Source organism: Salmo salar, chromosome ssa18 (assembly GCF_905237065.1).
Source record: "Salmo salar chromosome ssa18, Ssal_v3.1, whole genome shotgun sequence".
NCBI classification, from domain to species: domain Eukaryota; kingdom Metazoa; phylum Chordata; class Actinopteri; order Salmoniformes; family Salmonidae; genus Salmo; species Salmo salar.
The window spans coordinates 1,853,720-1,870,698 of NC_059459.1; the positions used below are offsets into that span (position 1 = coordinate 1,853,720).

The window sequence follows — 16,979 nt, forward strand, 5'->3', positions numbered from 1 at the left end:
TCCCAATTATTTTTATTACCATATTGCCCATGTAACTTGAAGCGAAGAACTGTATTGATGCGCTCGCTTTGGCTCTGTCTATCAGTGTACTCTTCAAATAAGTGAGTGTTGTCTTTTATTATTGGTTCATCCAGTCCTAGAGCTGCTCTACTGGGCCACTAGCCTGGCACGCAAAACAGATGTTACAGTGGTGAGCTCAGCGTTCAGTCAGGTTTAACCAGGCTACTTGGCCACTATAGCAGAGGGTTTATTTATTAACCCCCTGCATACTGAAGTGGTCTCTTGTGCTAATATCCAGACAAAGCCTCCTCTTCATCTGTGCTCCTCAATGATGACATTAAACAAGTCCTTCTGTAGTCCTTTTATAGTCAAATATGGAGACCTATGTCTGTTGATGTCCAGTTAGGTCTCCAAATTCAGGATACCCAAGACAACCCATTCATCGGGAGAAGTGCACTGCAGTCACCATAAGTCCTTTCAACTCAAAGAATGTCCTTATCTATCCCCTCTTCCCTTCCTCACCCAATAAGTGCTCATCCCTTACCTCTTTTACAGTAAATTTAAAAAAAAAATACATTTCTATGTCATGTTAACTATTTTCAACAGTCCATTTGGTGGCCGTTCGCTGGTCTGTGGCTTTTTTTTTGTGCGAGTGTGTGCAACCTAGGACGTAACTCCAGAAGGACACTACTTCTGTCTGACAGTAGGCTGTTATTGGACAGATCTCCCCTTATAAAAAGCAGTCTTGGCCTCTCTCCATCTTGATCTTAGAATGACTGTAGGAGACCAAATGGTGTCCTGCAAGAGATGTCCCAGACAAGCTGGCCATAGTGTGTTCTTTTTCACCATGTTAAATCTTAGTAGTCTTTCAATTTGGTCTGCTATTCTATGTTCCAGGTCTTCGATTGACACATTTATTATTTTTATTTTACCTTTATTTAACTAGGCAAGTCAGTTAAGAACAAATTCCGGTCTACACTGGGGCAAACCCAGACGACGCTGGGCCAATTGTGCACTGCCCTATGGGACTCCCAATCACGGCTCGTTGTGATACAGCCTGGATTCGAACCAGGGTGTCTGTAGTGACACCTCTAGCACTGAGATGCAGTGCCTTAGACCACTGTGCCACTCAGGAGCCCCTAAGCCTTTGCATTTGGTCCACCATCAGACATTAAACCAAATTAAAATCCATCTTTGAAGGGATCCCTCACACATGCCATCCATGGCTCATGAAGATCTTCACTGGCATTTGAAGTTCCAAGACTGCACACACTCCACCTCCTCCAACCCCTGGCCCTCTACCCACGTTCCCCAATCTCCCCTGGCTGTATCCTGGTAACAGCGGTCAGTGTCTGACCCTCAGTTTTTGAGGAGAGGATAGGGGAGAAGGCAGGGGGACAGCAGTAGGACACCACTCAGTCGTGGCTCTTCTCAGACCAGCGAGGCCTCGGCTAGTCATAACTCTGTGATCTCCAGCGGGCTCTCGGTCAGCGTGTCAGTATCCTTGTTGTTACGGTACAGCGGTGTGGACTTGGCTGACTCGGTACAGGTGTTGCGCTCGGAGTACAGCCCGCCATCGGTGACGTTCAGTGCCCGCTGGTCGTCCTCTGGCAGGCTGTTGAGGTCAGAGGTTAGGAGTGTGCCCGTGCTGCTGTGGACGCCGTCGGGCCCCCTCATCTCAACGGGGAGCTTGTGTCTGAAGCGCAGCGTGCCCCAGCTGTCACCCATGCCCACACAGTCATCCTCGTCATCATCCAGGTCACTCTGGATCAGCTGGGAGAGGAATGAAGGAACAGGCATGGAGGATAGGAATGGATTAGGGAATAGGAGAAAATTTACAAAAGCAGTTAGCACCAATTGTCTCATCAAAAGTAAATAACATTGACATTCAGATGCAATATTGTGAAAAGGAGTGCAGCAGTCAGAAATTTGCCTGAAAGGAATTCTGAGGAGAAAAACAGCAGGTAGTTAGCACTAGCAGTGAGTTGCAACATCCTATCGAGCAGTAAAGTGGGCTGGCAGTGGCCTACAGACGTCATGCAAACAGAGTGAGAGGCAGTGAGATGGGGAAGCGCCAGTAGAGGAAAGAGTAGTGAGAGCGCGCCCTCCAGTGGCAGGGAACAGGACAGCACACAGCAGCAGGATCGGACCTGCTTTTTCTCACGTTCCACCTCTGTGACTGACGATTGGTCGCATTGGCTGGTCGACTTGGTGACCAGTCTGGCTGCAAATAGCTTTTTGAGCCTCAGATAGTTGTCCAAAACCCCACTGAGCAGTGAGCCCTGATAGGACAGCAGTTAAGGTCAGTCACAGTCAATCAAAATCACATTTACCCATCCCAATGTTTTAGATAGCTGCACAGAACCTATAAAACAATGTTTTAATATTAGTCCCCAACAGGAATGTGTGGACTCTGCCACCTGAGAGGACACCTGTGTGTGTGTATGTTCCTCACCTTAATGGGCCCCTCCCTCATGATCTGGCCCAGCTTGCCGACATTGTCGTACTCCTGGATGGCTGCCCTCAGGTAGCGGTCATCCTCAGGCTTGGCCTGGGGGTCGCGGCCAAACGTTCCCTGCAGGGTGTAATGCAAACACACACACACTTCAGTTAAAGACTAACGCGTGGCTTCGAACATCACTGGGGATAGGAGAGACAAAGAGATCCAGAGCTAGACTTTGGTCGGGATTCAATGAAATGCGTACTGCACTGTCGAACAATGCAGGCAATTTCCATGATGTTTGCAGAGATCGCATTCACAGTAAATGCAGCAGTCGGCTCAAGCATTAATTACCTTTAAAAGTCAAGTGCAGTGCACTTGTCAACAATGTGCCTTTGATTGAATCCCGGCCTGTGGGTCACTTGGAGGGCAGAGCCATGATGACTAATTGGAGCGCATGTAAACCTGAGACAGATGGTGGTTTCATCTTCCCTATGGTGTTAGTAGCACAATACTGTGTAGTGTGGTGTTCTGAGTGCTGTATAGTGGATATTCACAAGCCCCATGGTTGGGCACAGTACTTATTAACAAAGATAACTCGCTGTACTCATAGAAGTACATGAACATACGTAGATAGCTGTACTCACGTGAGTCCGAGCAGGGCTGTTCCAGAGGTCAGTGATCTCACTGAGGTTCACTGGCAGGTCTTCTTCATGCTCTTCCTGGGCAGCTAGCTCCAGGTTCCGACAGAACGGGTCCAGCCAAACAGGGTTGGCCCTGAGTGTCAACAACACAGTCTTAGCTATAACCACACACAGCAAATACTTCACCAGTCTAATTAGATAATATATACACAACTGTCAGACATTTAAGATCAGCACAACATGCACATCTGTGAGCTTGCAAAAGTAATAAGCCGCCACAGACATATCCTTCCCTGTAGCTCAGTTGGTAGAGCATGGTGTTTGCAACACCAGGGTTGTGGGTTCGATTCCCACGGGGGGCCAGCACCGAAAAAAAATGTAGGAAATGTATGCATTCACTACTGTAAGTCGCTCTGGATAAGAGCGTCTGCTAAATGACTAAAATGTAAAAAAAAAGTAAAATATAATTGAAATGAGTGACGTGCAAAAAAGTAGGTTTTCAAATGTTTTAAGGATTTCTAAAATGCATTCACACTGTAATCTAGATTGTCTCACCCCTCAAATGCGTATATATTGGTGTTGGGCATATCCAGGATGTCCATGAGACCTTGGTTTCCTAGAAGACAGACAGGTGAATATATATATTTTTTCTCTCTCTCTCTCACTCTCACTCTCACTCTCACTCTCACTCTCACCTGTGGATCCTGCTACAATGGCTTTCAGCTTCCTCTTGTGTCTGTAGCACAGAACATCACACAAACAGGTGAGATGATCAACATGTTTACATAGCCAAGCCAAAGTACTGTCTCCTAACACCATTACAAATTCCATTGAAAGAAAAAGTAATTGACAATTGAGATGAACTGAAAGAACAATCAACACTTTGATACATAAGAACATATTGTAAAATGGAGTGGTTTAGTATGAGTATGATTATTGGATTGTATAAGTTAAAGCGGATTGGTATAATATGTTTGACAATTACAGATCTTACACTGTGCGATAGTACCAGTTCGTGAAGATGAACAACATGGCTGCCAAGAAGAGCAACACAGCTAGGATAATGATGGCCATCTGTAGCGTTGTGAGGTCATCAGGTGCTCTCCTGCTGATGGCAGGCTGGACGTCCAGGATGTTGTAATTCCTGAACAGGTTCCTCAGCTGGTCCTTGTTCTCATCAATCATCTGAATCACCCTGTCAATCACAAGACCAGGGAAGGAGAGACAATGGGCTTAGCATAGAGAGGAGTAGACTTATACAGCATGATTTTAGTGAAGTAACAATGTAATGACATAGAAATATAATTACTAGAAGGGACAAAGCCCCCTCAGACCACTGCAATTTGACCAGAAAATTCATGGCTACACTAAATATGGGGAATGTCCGTTCTAGTAATTACATTTCTATAGGTAATAACATACTAATAATTTATACTGCCAGGCAGCAACTGACTTTTCCACGTCCAGGATGCGGTTGGTCTGCTTGTTGACCACATGTATGAGCACGTCTGTCTGGGCAAAATTCACTCTGCCTTTCTTGTCCACGTGGAACTGAGCAGAAACAGAGGAGGTGATGACAAAGGGGGATAGTGGGACACACACATTTCATATGTAATTTTATACACTAGCATGCATGCACACACACACCTGCACAGAGACACACACATCCTCCACATCCCCCAACCCCACCTACCTGCACATCGTCCGTGTTGACTATGGCTCTGGTGATGTTGGATAGCAGGTTGATAAACTCCTCCTGGAACTGTTGAACCCGCTCGGGTATCTCGTTGATGATGATCTTCATCCGCTGGTCGTCCCGCAGGATGTAAATGTCCACCATGGCGATGTCACTGTGGCCCGCCAGGTCCCGTGCCAATACCTCCACCATGAAGTAGCCCGGGTCGTAGGCCGTGAACAGGTCAAAGGTACGGATGATCCCATCTGTCTCTCCTAAGGTTCAGGGCCAATTCCATTGTGATTCATGCTTATCAATGGGGTTGAGGCCCATTCCTATTCAATTCAGTCAATTTACAGTAGTAAATTCATCATCTGAATTTAAATTAAATTGATCCCAACCGTTGTTATAAAGGACTGGTAAGGAGACTTTGAAGGGAGAAAGATTTATCAACATGGTTAGGGCAATTTAATTTCTGTCAATATTTTCACCTTAATTGAAATGGAATTGATCCCAACCTTAGTTATCAATGAGTATAGTAGGGGGCAATTCTATTTCAATTCAATGAATTGCCTCAATTTTGAATTGAAATGGAATTGATACCAACATTGGTTATCAAGGATTAACAAGGGATACTACACAAACACAGATAATAGTCATGCTAGGCAGTAGGCAGTGACTGACCTATGATGAAGACATTTCCTATGTCCTCAGAGTCATTGGACTGGAGTTTAATGTAGCGAATGGACAGGACATGGTACAGCACCAGGCTGTTGTTCCCTATGTCGTTGTCTATGGCCTGTACCCGGATCAGATCTGAGCCCACCTTGGCATCAGCTGCCACACCTAAAGGGAGAGAGAGAGAGGGGAAGGGGGGGACATAAAGAGAGAAGATGAGAGAGAAGGAGAGAACTGGTTAGTGAGAGCATCACAATATTATCAATTCACACACATGCACATAGAAACACAAACCCCCACCCCAGTTGTATGTACAGTACCTGCAGTGTACTCCAGCTTGGTGAAGCGCGGTGGCTGGTCGTTGATGTCCTCCAGGTAGATTCTGATCTCCTGCAGGGTGGGGTCATGGCTGGGGTCAAGGGCTCTGCCCCGGGCTGACCTCTGATCCCTGGGAGGGACCCAATTCCTGTGGCTGGAGGCCTTGACGATGATGGAGTATACTGAGATGTCCTCACGATCCAGATCCTTCTTCACCTTCAGTATGCCCCCTGGGTTCAGGCCAAAGTTCCCTTCAGTATCTCCCCCTAAAGGGCAGGGGTGGAAATCAGTGTTACATCCATTCATAGAAGGGACAGCAACAGGCAGAAGCCAAAAAGGTATTTCATTATTCAGTATTAGTAATAATGGACTGATATTTCTACATTGTCCGGTATGGATGAATCAGTGTGTGTGTGTGTGTGTGCTTCTGTGCCTGTTTGTGTGTGTGTCTGTAGTGTTGTGTTGTCCTCTCCACAGACCTGCTATGAAGTAGTAGACTACAGCGTTTGAGCCTTCGTCTGCATCCACAGCTCCTTTCACATTACCCACTACTGTCCCTGGAGTAGAGTGCTCTGCCACAGATAGAGTCTGGTACGATAGGCTGCCTCGCTGAGAGCGAACCAGACAGACAGACAGACAGACAGGCATGCATGCACACACATACGCACACAGATACATGAGCCAGACGTAAGACAAAATCGTCACACATATGAAACCAACACATTAGCCCCGTTTATACCTGGTTCTAACATGCATCCTTTGACCTGATCTTGTCCACATTCAGATTGTGCCCATATTTTCAGACAGGTGTAGACGATTAAAGACGCATTGTGATCTGATTGTGACCAGATCTTCCTGACCACCTCCTGAGGCAGTCAGGCACACATTGTGTCATGATATCTTACAAGTGTAGATGGATCTGGTCAGTGAAACCATTTACAGTGCCTTCAAAAAGTATTCCTACCCCCTTGACTTATTCCACAGTTGTTGTGTTACAGCCTGAATTCAAAATGGATTAAATAGATAGAAATATCTAATTTACATAAGTATTCACAACCCCGAGTCAATACTTTGTAGAAGCACCTTTGCTGCGATTACAGCTTTGGGTCTTTCTGGGTATGTCTCTAAGAACTTTCCAAGTCTTATGTTTGGGGCAAATCCAATACAACACATTACGGAGTTGTCACGAATGCTAGGAGTGGTGGTAGGAGTCAGGCGCAGAGAGCAGAGGTAAGAAAACATTAGATTTATTTTCTCTGGTACGACACGGTCGACGCCAACACAACAGGCGTGTGAACAAAATGACCAACCCATTCACAACGGGCACACAGTCCGGAAAGAAAATAATCCAGGCAGATCGCCAGCACATCCAAAAAGCACACTGACGTAAAATAATCCCGCACAAACCTGGGCGGGCTCAACAGGCTTAAATAACCACAAATCAAGACACACAATTAAGGAACAGGTGCAAACAATAAGACATACCAACAGAAAAGGAAAAAGGGATCAGAGGCGGCTAGTAGGCCGGCGACGACGACCGCTGAGCGCCGCCTGAGCAGGCAGGGGAGCCACCTTCGGTGGGATTCGTGACAGGAGTACCACTCTCTGTATTTTCAAGCATAGTGATCATGTTATGGTTATGCTTGTAATCGTTAAGAACAGGGGAGTTTTTCAGGATAAAAATGTACGGAATGAATCCAACCACAGGTAAAATCCTAGAGGAAAAACTGGTTCAGTTTGCTTTCCAACATTTGCCCATTATTCTTCAGAACATTCTTCAATCTCAGTGAAATTAGTTGTTGATCATTGCTAGACGACCATTTTCAGGTCTTGCCATAGTTTTTTCAAGCAGATTTAAGTCAAGACTGTAACTCGGCCACTGAGTTTGTTTTAGAATTTTTTCCTGCTGAAAGGTGAATTAATCTCCCAGTGTCTGGTGGAAAGCAGACTGAACCAGGTTTTTCTCTAGGATATTACCTGTGCTTGGATTCATTCCGTACATTTTTTATCCTGAAAAACTCCCCTGTCCTTAACGATTACAATTAACGATTACCCTTAACAATTATCCATAACATGACCACTATGCTTGAAAATATGGCGAGTGGTACTCAGTGATGTGTTGTATTGGATTTACCCCAAACATAACACTTTGTATTCAGGAAAAAAGTTAATTGCTTTGACACACATTAAGGACAGTGGAGTTTTTCAGGATAAAAAATGTACGGAATGAATCCAAGCACAGGTAAAATCCTAGAGAAAAAACGGAATCAGTCTGCTTTCCACCAGACACTGGGAGATTAATTCACCTTTCAGCAGGACAAAATTCTAAAACACAAGGCCAAAACTACACTGGAGTTGCTTTACTGCCTTGATGCAAACAGGATGCATGTTTTGGAATCTGTTTATTCTGTATATTTGGAATATGTTTATTCTGTATAGGCTTCCTTCTTTTCACTCTGTCAATTAGGTTAGTATTATGGAGTAACTACAATGTTGTTACTACACAACAACATTGTAGTTTGTTTTCTCCAATTACAACCATTAAACGCTGTAACTGTTTTAAAGTCACCATTGGCCTCATGGTGAAATCCCTGAGCGGTTTACTTCCTCTCCGGCAACTGAGTTAGGAAGGACACCTGTATCTTTGTAGTGACTGGGTGTATTGATACACCATCCAAACTGTAATGAATAACTTCACCATATTGAAAGGGATATTCAATGTCAGTTAACTTTTTTTTTTACCCATCTACAGTACCAATAGGTGCCTCCCTGGTCTTTGTGGTTGAATCTGTTTTTGAAATTCACTGTTCGACTGAGGGACCTTCCAGATAATTGTATGTGTGGGGTAGAGAGATGAGGTAGTCATTCAAAAATCATGTTAAACACTATTATTTGCCACAGAGTAAGTCCATGCAACTTGTTAAGCACATTTTTACTCCTGAAGTTATTTAGGTTTGCCACAACAAAGGAGTTGAATACTTATTGATATTTCAGCTTTTCATTTTTAATTAATTTGTAAATATGTCAAAAAACGTCATTCCACTTTGACATTATGGGGTATTGTGTCTAGGCCAGTGAAAACAAATCAAAATTTCATCAATTTTAAATTCAGGCTGTAACACAACAAAATGTGGAAAAAGTAAAGGGGTGTGAATATATTCTGAAGGCACTGTAAATCACCATAATCCCATAAAATCTGGTCACAATGCAGACACAGTAGACAGATATGAGACACATTTTAATACCATGTGTAGACATATTTCTGAAAATATGGGCAAGATCAGGACAAAGGACGCATGCTAGTGCCAGGTGTAAATGAGGTTATTGACTAATATACAAACACAGTAAACAAAATACCAAATAAAAAACAAATATGAAGGGAGAGATATCTAGAGATTTGAAAAGGTGGTTTGATCACACAAACATGCTTGGTACAGAAAGAATATTCTGCCGTTTCAAGTATCACTTAGTGGTAAGGTATAAACCCAGAGTGTGATTTATAGCTGAGGAGTCCAGGGCTATGTTTCATTGCAGGAAGATGAGTGTGAATTAGTGCAGAGTGGAGGGAACATCTTCCTCAAATGAGACACGGCCAAGCTCTCTAACTCTCCCCCACTCACCGGAGGCTTGAAGAAGACAGGCTCGTTGTCATCGATGTCCAACAGCGCCACCTGTAGGGGCTGGGTTGTCTCATAAGGCACGGGCTGACCTAGGTCATAGGCCACAACAATCAGCTGAGGGACAGGACACAGTCCGTTAGTCAGACATAAGCAATACACATACACACAAGCATGCACACACACATACACACACATGAACACACACATATGCATGAGCGCACACGCACACACACACACACACTAGAGGTCGACCGATTAATCGGAATGGCCGATTAATTAGGGCCGATTTCAAGTTTTCATAACAATTGGAAATCGGTATTTTTGGACGCCGATTTGGCCGATTTAAAAAATTATAATAATATATTTTTTTACACCTTATTTAACTAGGCAAGTCAGTTAAGAACACATTCTTATTTCAATGACGGCCTAGGAACGGTGGGTTAACTGCCTTGTTCAGGGGCAGAATGACAGATTTTTACCTTGTCAGCTCGGGGATTCAATCTTGCAACCTTACGGTTAACTAGTCCAACGCTCGAACCACCTGCTTTACATTGCACTCCACAAGGAGCCTGCCTGTTACGCGAATGCAGTAAGAAGCCAAAGTAAGTTGCTAGCTAGCATTAAACTTATCTTATAAAAAACAATCAATCAATCATAATCACTAGTTAATGACACATGGTTGATGATATTACTAGTTTATCTAGCCTGTCCTGTGTTGCATATAATCCCTTAGGTACACGTTGCTCCAACGTGTACCTAACCATAAACATCAATGCCTTTCTTAAAATCAATACACAAGTATATATTTTTAAACCTGCATATTTAGTTAATATTGCCTGCTAACATAAATTTATTTTAACTAGGGAAAATGTGTCACTTCTCTTGCAACAGAGTCAGGGTATATGCAGCAGTTTGGGCTGCCTGGCTCGTTGCGAACTGTGAAGACTATTTCTTCCTAACAAAGACAGCCGACTTCGCCAAACGGGGGATGATTTAACAAAAGAGCATTTGCGAAAAAAAGCACAATCGTTGCACGACTGTACCTAACCATAAACATCAATGCCTTTCTTAAAATCAATACACAGAAGTATATATTTTTAAACCTGCATATTTAGCTAAAAGTAATCCAGGTTAGCAGGCAATATTAACCAGGTGAATTTGTGTCACTTCTCTTGCGTTCATTGCACGCAGAGTCAGGGTATATGCAACAGTTTGGGCCGCCTGGCTCGTTGCGAACTAATTTGCCAGAATTTTACGTAATTATGACATAACATTGGAGGTTGTGCAATGTAACAGGAATATTTAGACTTAGGGATGCCACCCGTTAGATAAAATACGGAATGGTTCCGTATTTCACTGAAAGGAAAAACGTTTTGTTTTTGAGATGATAGTTTCCGGATACGACCATATTAATGACCTAAGGCTCGTATTTATGTGTGTTTATTATATTATAATTAAGTCTATGATTTGATAGAGCAGTCTGACTGAGCGGTGGTAGGCAGCAGCAGGCTCGTAAGCATTCATTCAAACAGCACTTTCGTGCATTTTGCCAGCAGCTCTTAGCTGTGCTTCAAGCATTGCGCTGTTTATGACTTCAAGCCTATCAACTCCCAAGATTATGCTGGTGTAACCGATGTGAAATGGCTAGCTAGTTAGTGGGGTGCGCTCTAATAGCGTTTTAAACGTCACTCGCTCTGAGACTTGGAGTAGTTGTTCCCCTTGCTCTGCATGGGTAACGCTGCTTCGAGGGTGGCTGTTGTCGATGTGTTCCTGGTTCGAGCCCAGGTAGGAGCGAGGAGAGGGACGGAAGCTATACTGTTACACTGGCAATACTAAAGTGCCTATAAGAACATCCAATAGTCAAAGGTATATGAAATACAAATCGTGTAGAGAGAAATAGTCCTATCATTTCTATAATAACTATAACCTAAAACATTTTACCTGGGAATATTGAAGACTCATGTTAAAAGGAACCACCAGCTTTCATATGTTCTCATGTTCTGAGCAAGGAACTTAAACGTTAGCTTTCTTACATGGCACATATTGCACTTTTACTTTCTTCTCCAACACTTTGTTTTTGCATTATTTAAACCAAATTGAACATGTTTCATTATTTATTTGAGGCTAAATTGATTTTATTAATGTATTATATTAAGTTAAAATAAGTGTTCATTCAGTATTGTTGTAATTGTCATTATTACAAATAATTGGGGGGGGGGGGGGAAATCAGCCAATTAATCGGTATCGGCTTTTTTGGGCCCCCAATAATCGGTATCGGCGTTGAGAAATCATAATCGCTCGACCTGTTAACACACACACACACACACACACACACACACACACACACACACACACACACACACACACACACACACACACACACACACACTCACACACACACACACACACACACACACACACACACACACACACACACACTCCATTACTGTGTAGTTTTATAAGTTGCATATCAGCTTGTTCATTCTTGTCTGGGCTGAATCCTAACCAGAAATCTGCCAGGCCTACACTCAAACTTTGCATTTCTTCCATTGACCTCAAGGTATGATTCAGGTTGTCACCAGCTACAAGTGCATATGTATGGTTAGAATTGGGCCCTAGGGCTTGTCTTGTCAGTCCACTCACGCTGTGCAGGGCCTGCTTCTCTCGGTCCAGTTTGACGGCGGTGGTGATGACTCCTGTAATAGCGTCAATGTGGAAGTTCTCCCAATCTCTGTTCCTAGCGCCTGTCTGGAGGAAGGCATAGCGCACCTCTCCATTCACCCCCTCATCCCCATCTGTCGCAAACACCTCGTACACCAGCAGGCCTGGGGCCTGCTCCTACAAGGGGGGGCAGACATCATTGAGATTTGAGATATCCTGTTTGTATGCACTATAGCTACACCTGCAGAGATTTTTACAGTAGCCCTGTGTAGTTGAGCAACAGCTTCATACATGCAAAAAAATATATGATCTGTTATTACATTTTTACTATACTGTTAGGGACTTCTAACACCATACTGTAGTACCACCAACATGCACAAGCAAACATATACACACACCTCCATGATGTGCATGATGGTGCCGTTGGTGGGCCTGACGAACATGGGCCTGTTGTCGTTGACATCTATGATGATGATGTGTAAGGTGGCGGTGCCCCAGAGGGGGGGTTTGCCCTGGTCTGTAGCCACCACCGTCAGGTTAAAGCACTCAAAGGACTGCAGCAGACGGAGAGAACGCACCAGGCCTGTGTCAGCGTCCAGAGAGAAGGCATCTGATACACCATAGAGAGGGGGAGAGAGAGAGAAAGAGAGAGAGAGCGAGATACAGGCTTTTGTTTTAGCCAAGCCCTATCACACCTGATTTAACCTGTTGGGGATAGGGGGCAGTATTTGCACGGCCGGATAAAAAACGTACCCGATTTAATCTGGTTACTACTCCTGCCCAGTAACTAGAATATGCTTATAATTATTGGCTTTGGATAGAAAACACCCTAAAGTTTCTAAAACTGTTTGAATGGTGTCTGTGAGTATAACAGAACTCATTTGGCAGGCAAAAACCTGAGAAGATTCCTTACAGGAAGTGGCCTGTCTGACCATTTCTTGCCCTCCTTGATCATCTCTAACAAAAACAGGGGATCTCTGGCATGACGTGACACTTCCTATGGCTCCCATGGGCTCTCAGAAGGCGGGAAAAAGCTGAACGATGTAATTCCATCCCCAGGCTGAAACACATTAGCGCGTTTGGCAAGTGCTCTATCAGAGGGCCATCAGACTGAGGCTCGTGCATGAGGGGATAGCATGCTTTTACTTGAACTCTCTTTGTATTAAAAAATGATTTCCCGGTCGGAATATTATCGCTTTTTTACGAGAAAAATGGCATAAAAATTTATTTTAAACAGCGGTTGACATGCTTCGAAGTACGGTAATGGAATATTTAGACATTTTTTGTCACGAAACGCGTCGTGCTCGTCACCCTTATTTACCCTTTCGGATAGTGTCTTGAACGCACGAACAAAACGCCGCTATTTGGATATAACAATGGATTATTTGGGACCAAACCAACATTTGTTATTGAAGTAGAAGTCCTGGGAGTGCATTCTGATGAAGAACAGGAAAGGTAATAACATTTTTCTTATAGTAAATCTGACTTTGGTGAGTGCTAACCTCTATGGGCAAGGCGGGACAAATTCGTCCCACCTACGTAACAGCCACCTGAATTCAGTGGCGCGATTTTTGAATCGTTTGAAATACTATTACTTCAATTTCTCAAACATATGACTACTTTACAGCTATTTAAAGACAAGACTCTCCTTAATCTAACCACACTGTCCGATTTCAAAAAGGCTTTACAACGAAAGCAAAACATTAGATTATGTCAGGAGAGTGCCCAGCCAGAAATAATCAGACACCCATTTTTCAAGCTAGCATATAATGTCACAAAAACCCAAACCAAAGCTAAATGCAGCACTAACCTTTTATGATCTTCATCAGATGACACACCTAGGACATTATGTTATACAATACATGCATGTCTGTTCAATCAAGTTCATATTTATATCAAAAAACAGCTTTTACATTAGCATGTGACGTTCAGAAAAAGCATACCCCCGCAAACTTCCGGGGAATTTACTAACAGTTTGCTAAATTACTCACGATAAACGTTCACAAAAAGCATAACAATTATTTTAAGAATTATAGATACATTACTCCTCTATGCACTCGATATGTCCGATTTTAAAATAGCTTTTCGGATGAAGCACATTTTGCAATATTCTAAGTACATAGCCCAGCCATCACGGCTAGCTATTTAGACACCCGGCAAGATTAGCCTTCACCAAAATCCTATTTCCTATAATAAAAATGTTCTTACCTTTCCTGTTCTTCGTCAGAATGCACTCCCAGGACTTCTACTTCAATAACAAATGTAGGTTTGGTCCCAAATAATCCATCGTTATATCCAAATATCCTCTGTTTTGTTCGTGCGTTCTAGACACTATACGAATGGGAAATAACGGTCGTGCGCATGGCGCATGGCGTGACAAAAAATGTCTAAATATTCCATTACCGTACTTCGAAGCATGTCAACCGCTGTTTAAAACCAATTTTTATGCCATTTATCTCGTAGAAAAGTGATAATATTCCGACCGGGAATCTGCAATAAGCTAAACAGCCCGAATGAAATTTCTCCACGGGGCGAATCGTGCACGCGCCTCATTCAATGGTCCTCTGATCGGCCACTTGGATAAGGTGATAATCTGTTTCAGCCAGAGCCTGCCTCGTCATCGTTCAGGTTTTTCCCGGGTTCTGAGAGCCTATTGGAGCCCTGGGAATTGTCACGTTACAGCTAAGATCCTTAATCTTCAATAAACAGATGCAAGACGCACGACTCCTTGTCAGACAGGCCACTTCCTGCATGAAATCTTGTCAGGTTTTTGCCTGCCATAGGAGTTCTGTTATACTCACAGACACCATTCAAACAGTTTTAGAAACATTAGGGTGTTTTCCATCCAAACCTGAACAATAATATGCATATTCTAGCTTCTGAGTTGGTGTAGGAGGCAGTTAAAAATGGGCACATTATTTTTCCAAAATTCTCAATACTGCCCCCTAGCCCAAACAAGTAGAAGTCCTGGGAGTGCATTCTGACGAAGAACAGCAAAGGTAATAACATTTTTCTTATAGTAAATCTGACTTTGGTGAGTGCTAAACTTGCTGGGTGTCTAAATAGCTAGCCCTGTGATGCCGGGCCATGTACTCAGAATATTGCAAAATGTGCTTTCACCGAAAAGCTATTTTAAAATCGGACATATCGAGTGCATAGAGGAGTTCTGTATCTATAATTCTTTAAAAAATGGTTATGTTTTTTGTGAACGTTTATCGTGAGTAATTTAGTAAATTCACCGGAAGTGTTCGGTGGGAATGCTAGTCACATGCTAGTCACCTGCTAATGTAAAAAGCTGGTTTTTGATATAAATATGAACTTGATTGAACAGACATGCATGTATTGTATAACATAATGTCCTAAGATTGTCATCTGATGAAGATCATCAAAGGTTAGTGCTGCATTTAGCTGTGGTTTGGGTTTATGTGACATTATATGCTAGCTTGAAAAATGGGTGTCTGATTATTTCTGGCTGGGTACTGTGCTGACATAATCTAATGTTTTGCTTTCGTTGTAAAGCCTTTTTGAAATCGGACAGTGTGGTTAGATTAACCTGTTGGGTCTAGGGGGCAGCATTTGCACGTCTGGATAAAAAAAATGTACCCGATTTAATCTGGTTACTAATCCTACCCAGTAACTACAATATGCATATACTTATTATATATGGATAGAAAACACTCTAAAGTTTCCAAAACTGTTTGAATGGTGTCTGTGAGTATAACAGAACTCATTTGGCAGGCAAAACCCTGAGACATTTTCTGACAGGAAGTGGATACCTGATGTGTTGTATTGACTTTAAACCTATCCCATTGAAAAACACAGGGGTTTAGGAATATTTTGGCACTTCCTATTGCTTCCACTAGATGTCACCAGCCTTTACAAATTGTTTTGAGTCTTCTGGAGGGAGATCTGACCGAACAAGAGCCATGGAACGGTGATGTCCCATTAGACACCTGGCGCTAGTTCATGTTGGGTACCCTCGTTCCAATACGTTATAAAAGAGTATGCATTCGTCCACCTTGAATATTATTCATGTTCTGGTTAAAAAAGGCCCTAATGATTTATGCTATACAACGTTTGACATGTTTGAACGAACGGAAATATATTTTTCCCCTCGTTCATGACGAGAAGTCCGGCTGGCTTACATCATGTGCTAACGAGACGGAGATTTTTGGACATAAATGATGAGCTTTTTTGAACAAAACTACATTCGTTATGGACCTGTGATACCTGGAAGTGACATCTGATGAAGAGAATCAAAGGTAATGGATTATTTACATAGTATTTTCGATTTTAGATCTCCCCAACATGACGTCTAGTCTGTATCGCAACGCGTATTTTTCTGGGCGCAGTGCTCAGATTATTGCAAAGTGTGATTTCCCAGTAAGGTTATTTTTAAATCTGGCAAGTTGATTGCGTTCAAGAGATGTAAATCTATAATTCTTTAAATGACAATATAATATTTTACCAATGTTTTCTAATTTTAATTATTTAATTTCTGACGCTGACTTGACTGCCGGTTATTGGAGGGAAACGATTTCCTCAACATCAATGCCATAGTAAAACGCTGTTTTTGGATATAAATATGAACTTGATAGAACTAAAAATGCATGCATTGTCTAACATAATGTCCTAGGAGTGTCATCTGATGGAGATTGTAAAAGGTTAGTGCATCATTTTAGCTGGTTTTATGGTTTTGGTGACCCTGTCTTTGACTTGACAAAACATTACACACAACTCTTGTAAATGTACTGTCCTAACATACTCTAAATTTATGCTTTCGCCGTAAAACCTTTTTGAAATCGTAAAACGTGGTTAGATTAAGGAGATGTTTATCTTTCAAATGGTGTAACATAGTTGTATTTTTGAAAAATTTGAATTTTGACATTTATTTGGATTCAAATTTGTCGCTCTTGAAATGCACCTGCTGTTGATGGAGTGCA

At 42.6% G+C, this 16,979-nt stretch overlaps 1 protein-coding gene across 1 annotated transcript in view; it reads right to left on the reverse strand.

The window, feature by feature from the left end:
* Positions 1-861: 861 nt before the first annotated feature.
* Positions 862-16,979, reverse strand: part of cdh23 (cadherin-related 23) — an 834,383-nt gene continuing 818,265 nt past the window's right edge. Inside the window, exons 53-67 of the mRNA XM_045700638.1 lie at positions 12,435-12,646; positions 12,019-12,213; positions 9,376-9,489; positions 6,235-6,364; positions 5,758-6,021; positions 5,444-5,605; positions 4,778-5,034; positions 4,538-4,635; positions 4,079-4,279; positions 3,780-3,820; positions 3,640-3,700; positions 3,088-3,217; positions 2,456-2,575; positions 2,151-2,282; positions 862-1,773 (exon numbers count right to left, since the gene is read on the reverse strand). Coding sequence (XP_045556594.1) covers positions 1,456-1,773; positions 2,151-2,282; positions 2,456-2,575; positions 3,088-3,217; positions 3,640-3,700; positions 3,780-3,820; positions 4,079-4,279; positions 4,538-4,635; positions 4,778-5,034; positions 5,444-5,605; positions 5,758-6,021; positions 6,235-6,364; positions 9,376-9,489; positions 12,019-12,213; positions 12,435-12,646 — 2,435 coding nt within the window. The 3' untranslated portion in view covers positions 862-1,455. The remainder of the gene's footprint in view (positions 1,774-2,150; positions 2,283-2,455; positions 2,576-3,087; positions 3,218-3,639; positions 3,701-3,779; positions 3,821-4,078; positions 4,280-4,537; positions 4,636-4,777; positions 5,035-5,443; positions 5,606-5,757; positions 6,022-6,234; positions 6,365-9,375; positions 9,490-12,018; positions 12,214-12,434; positions 12,647-16,979) is intronic.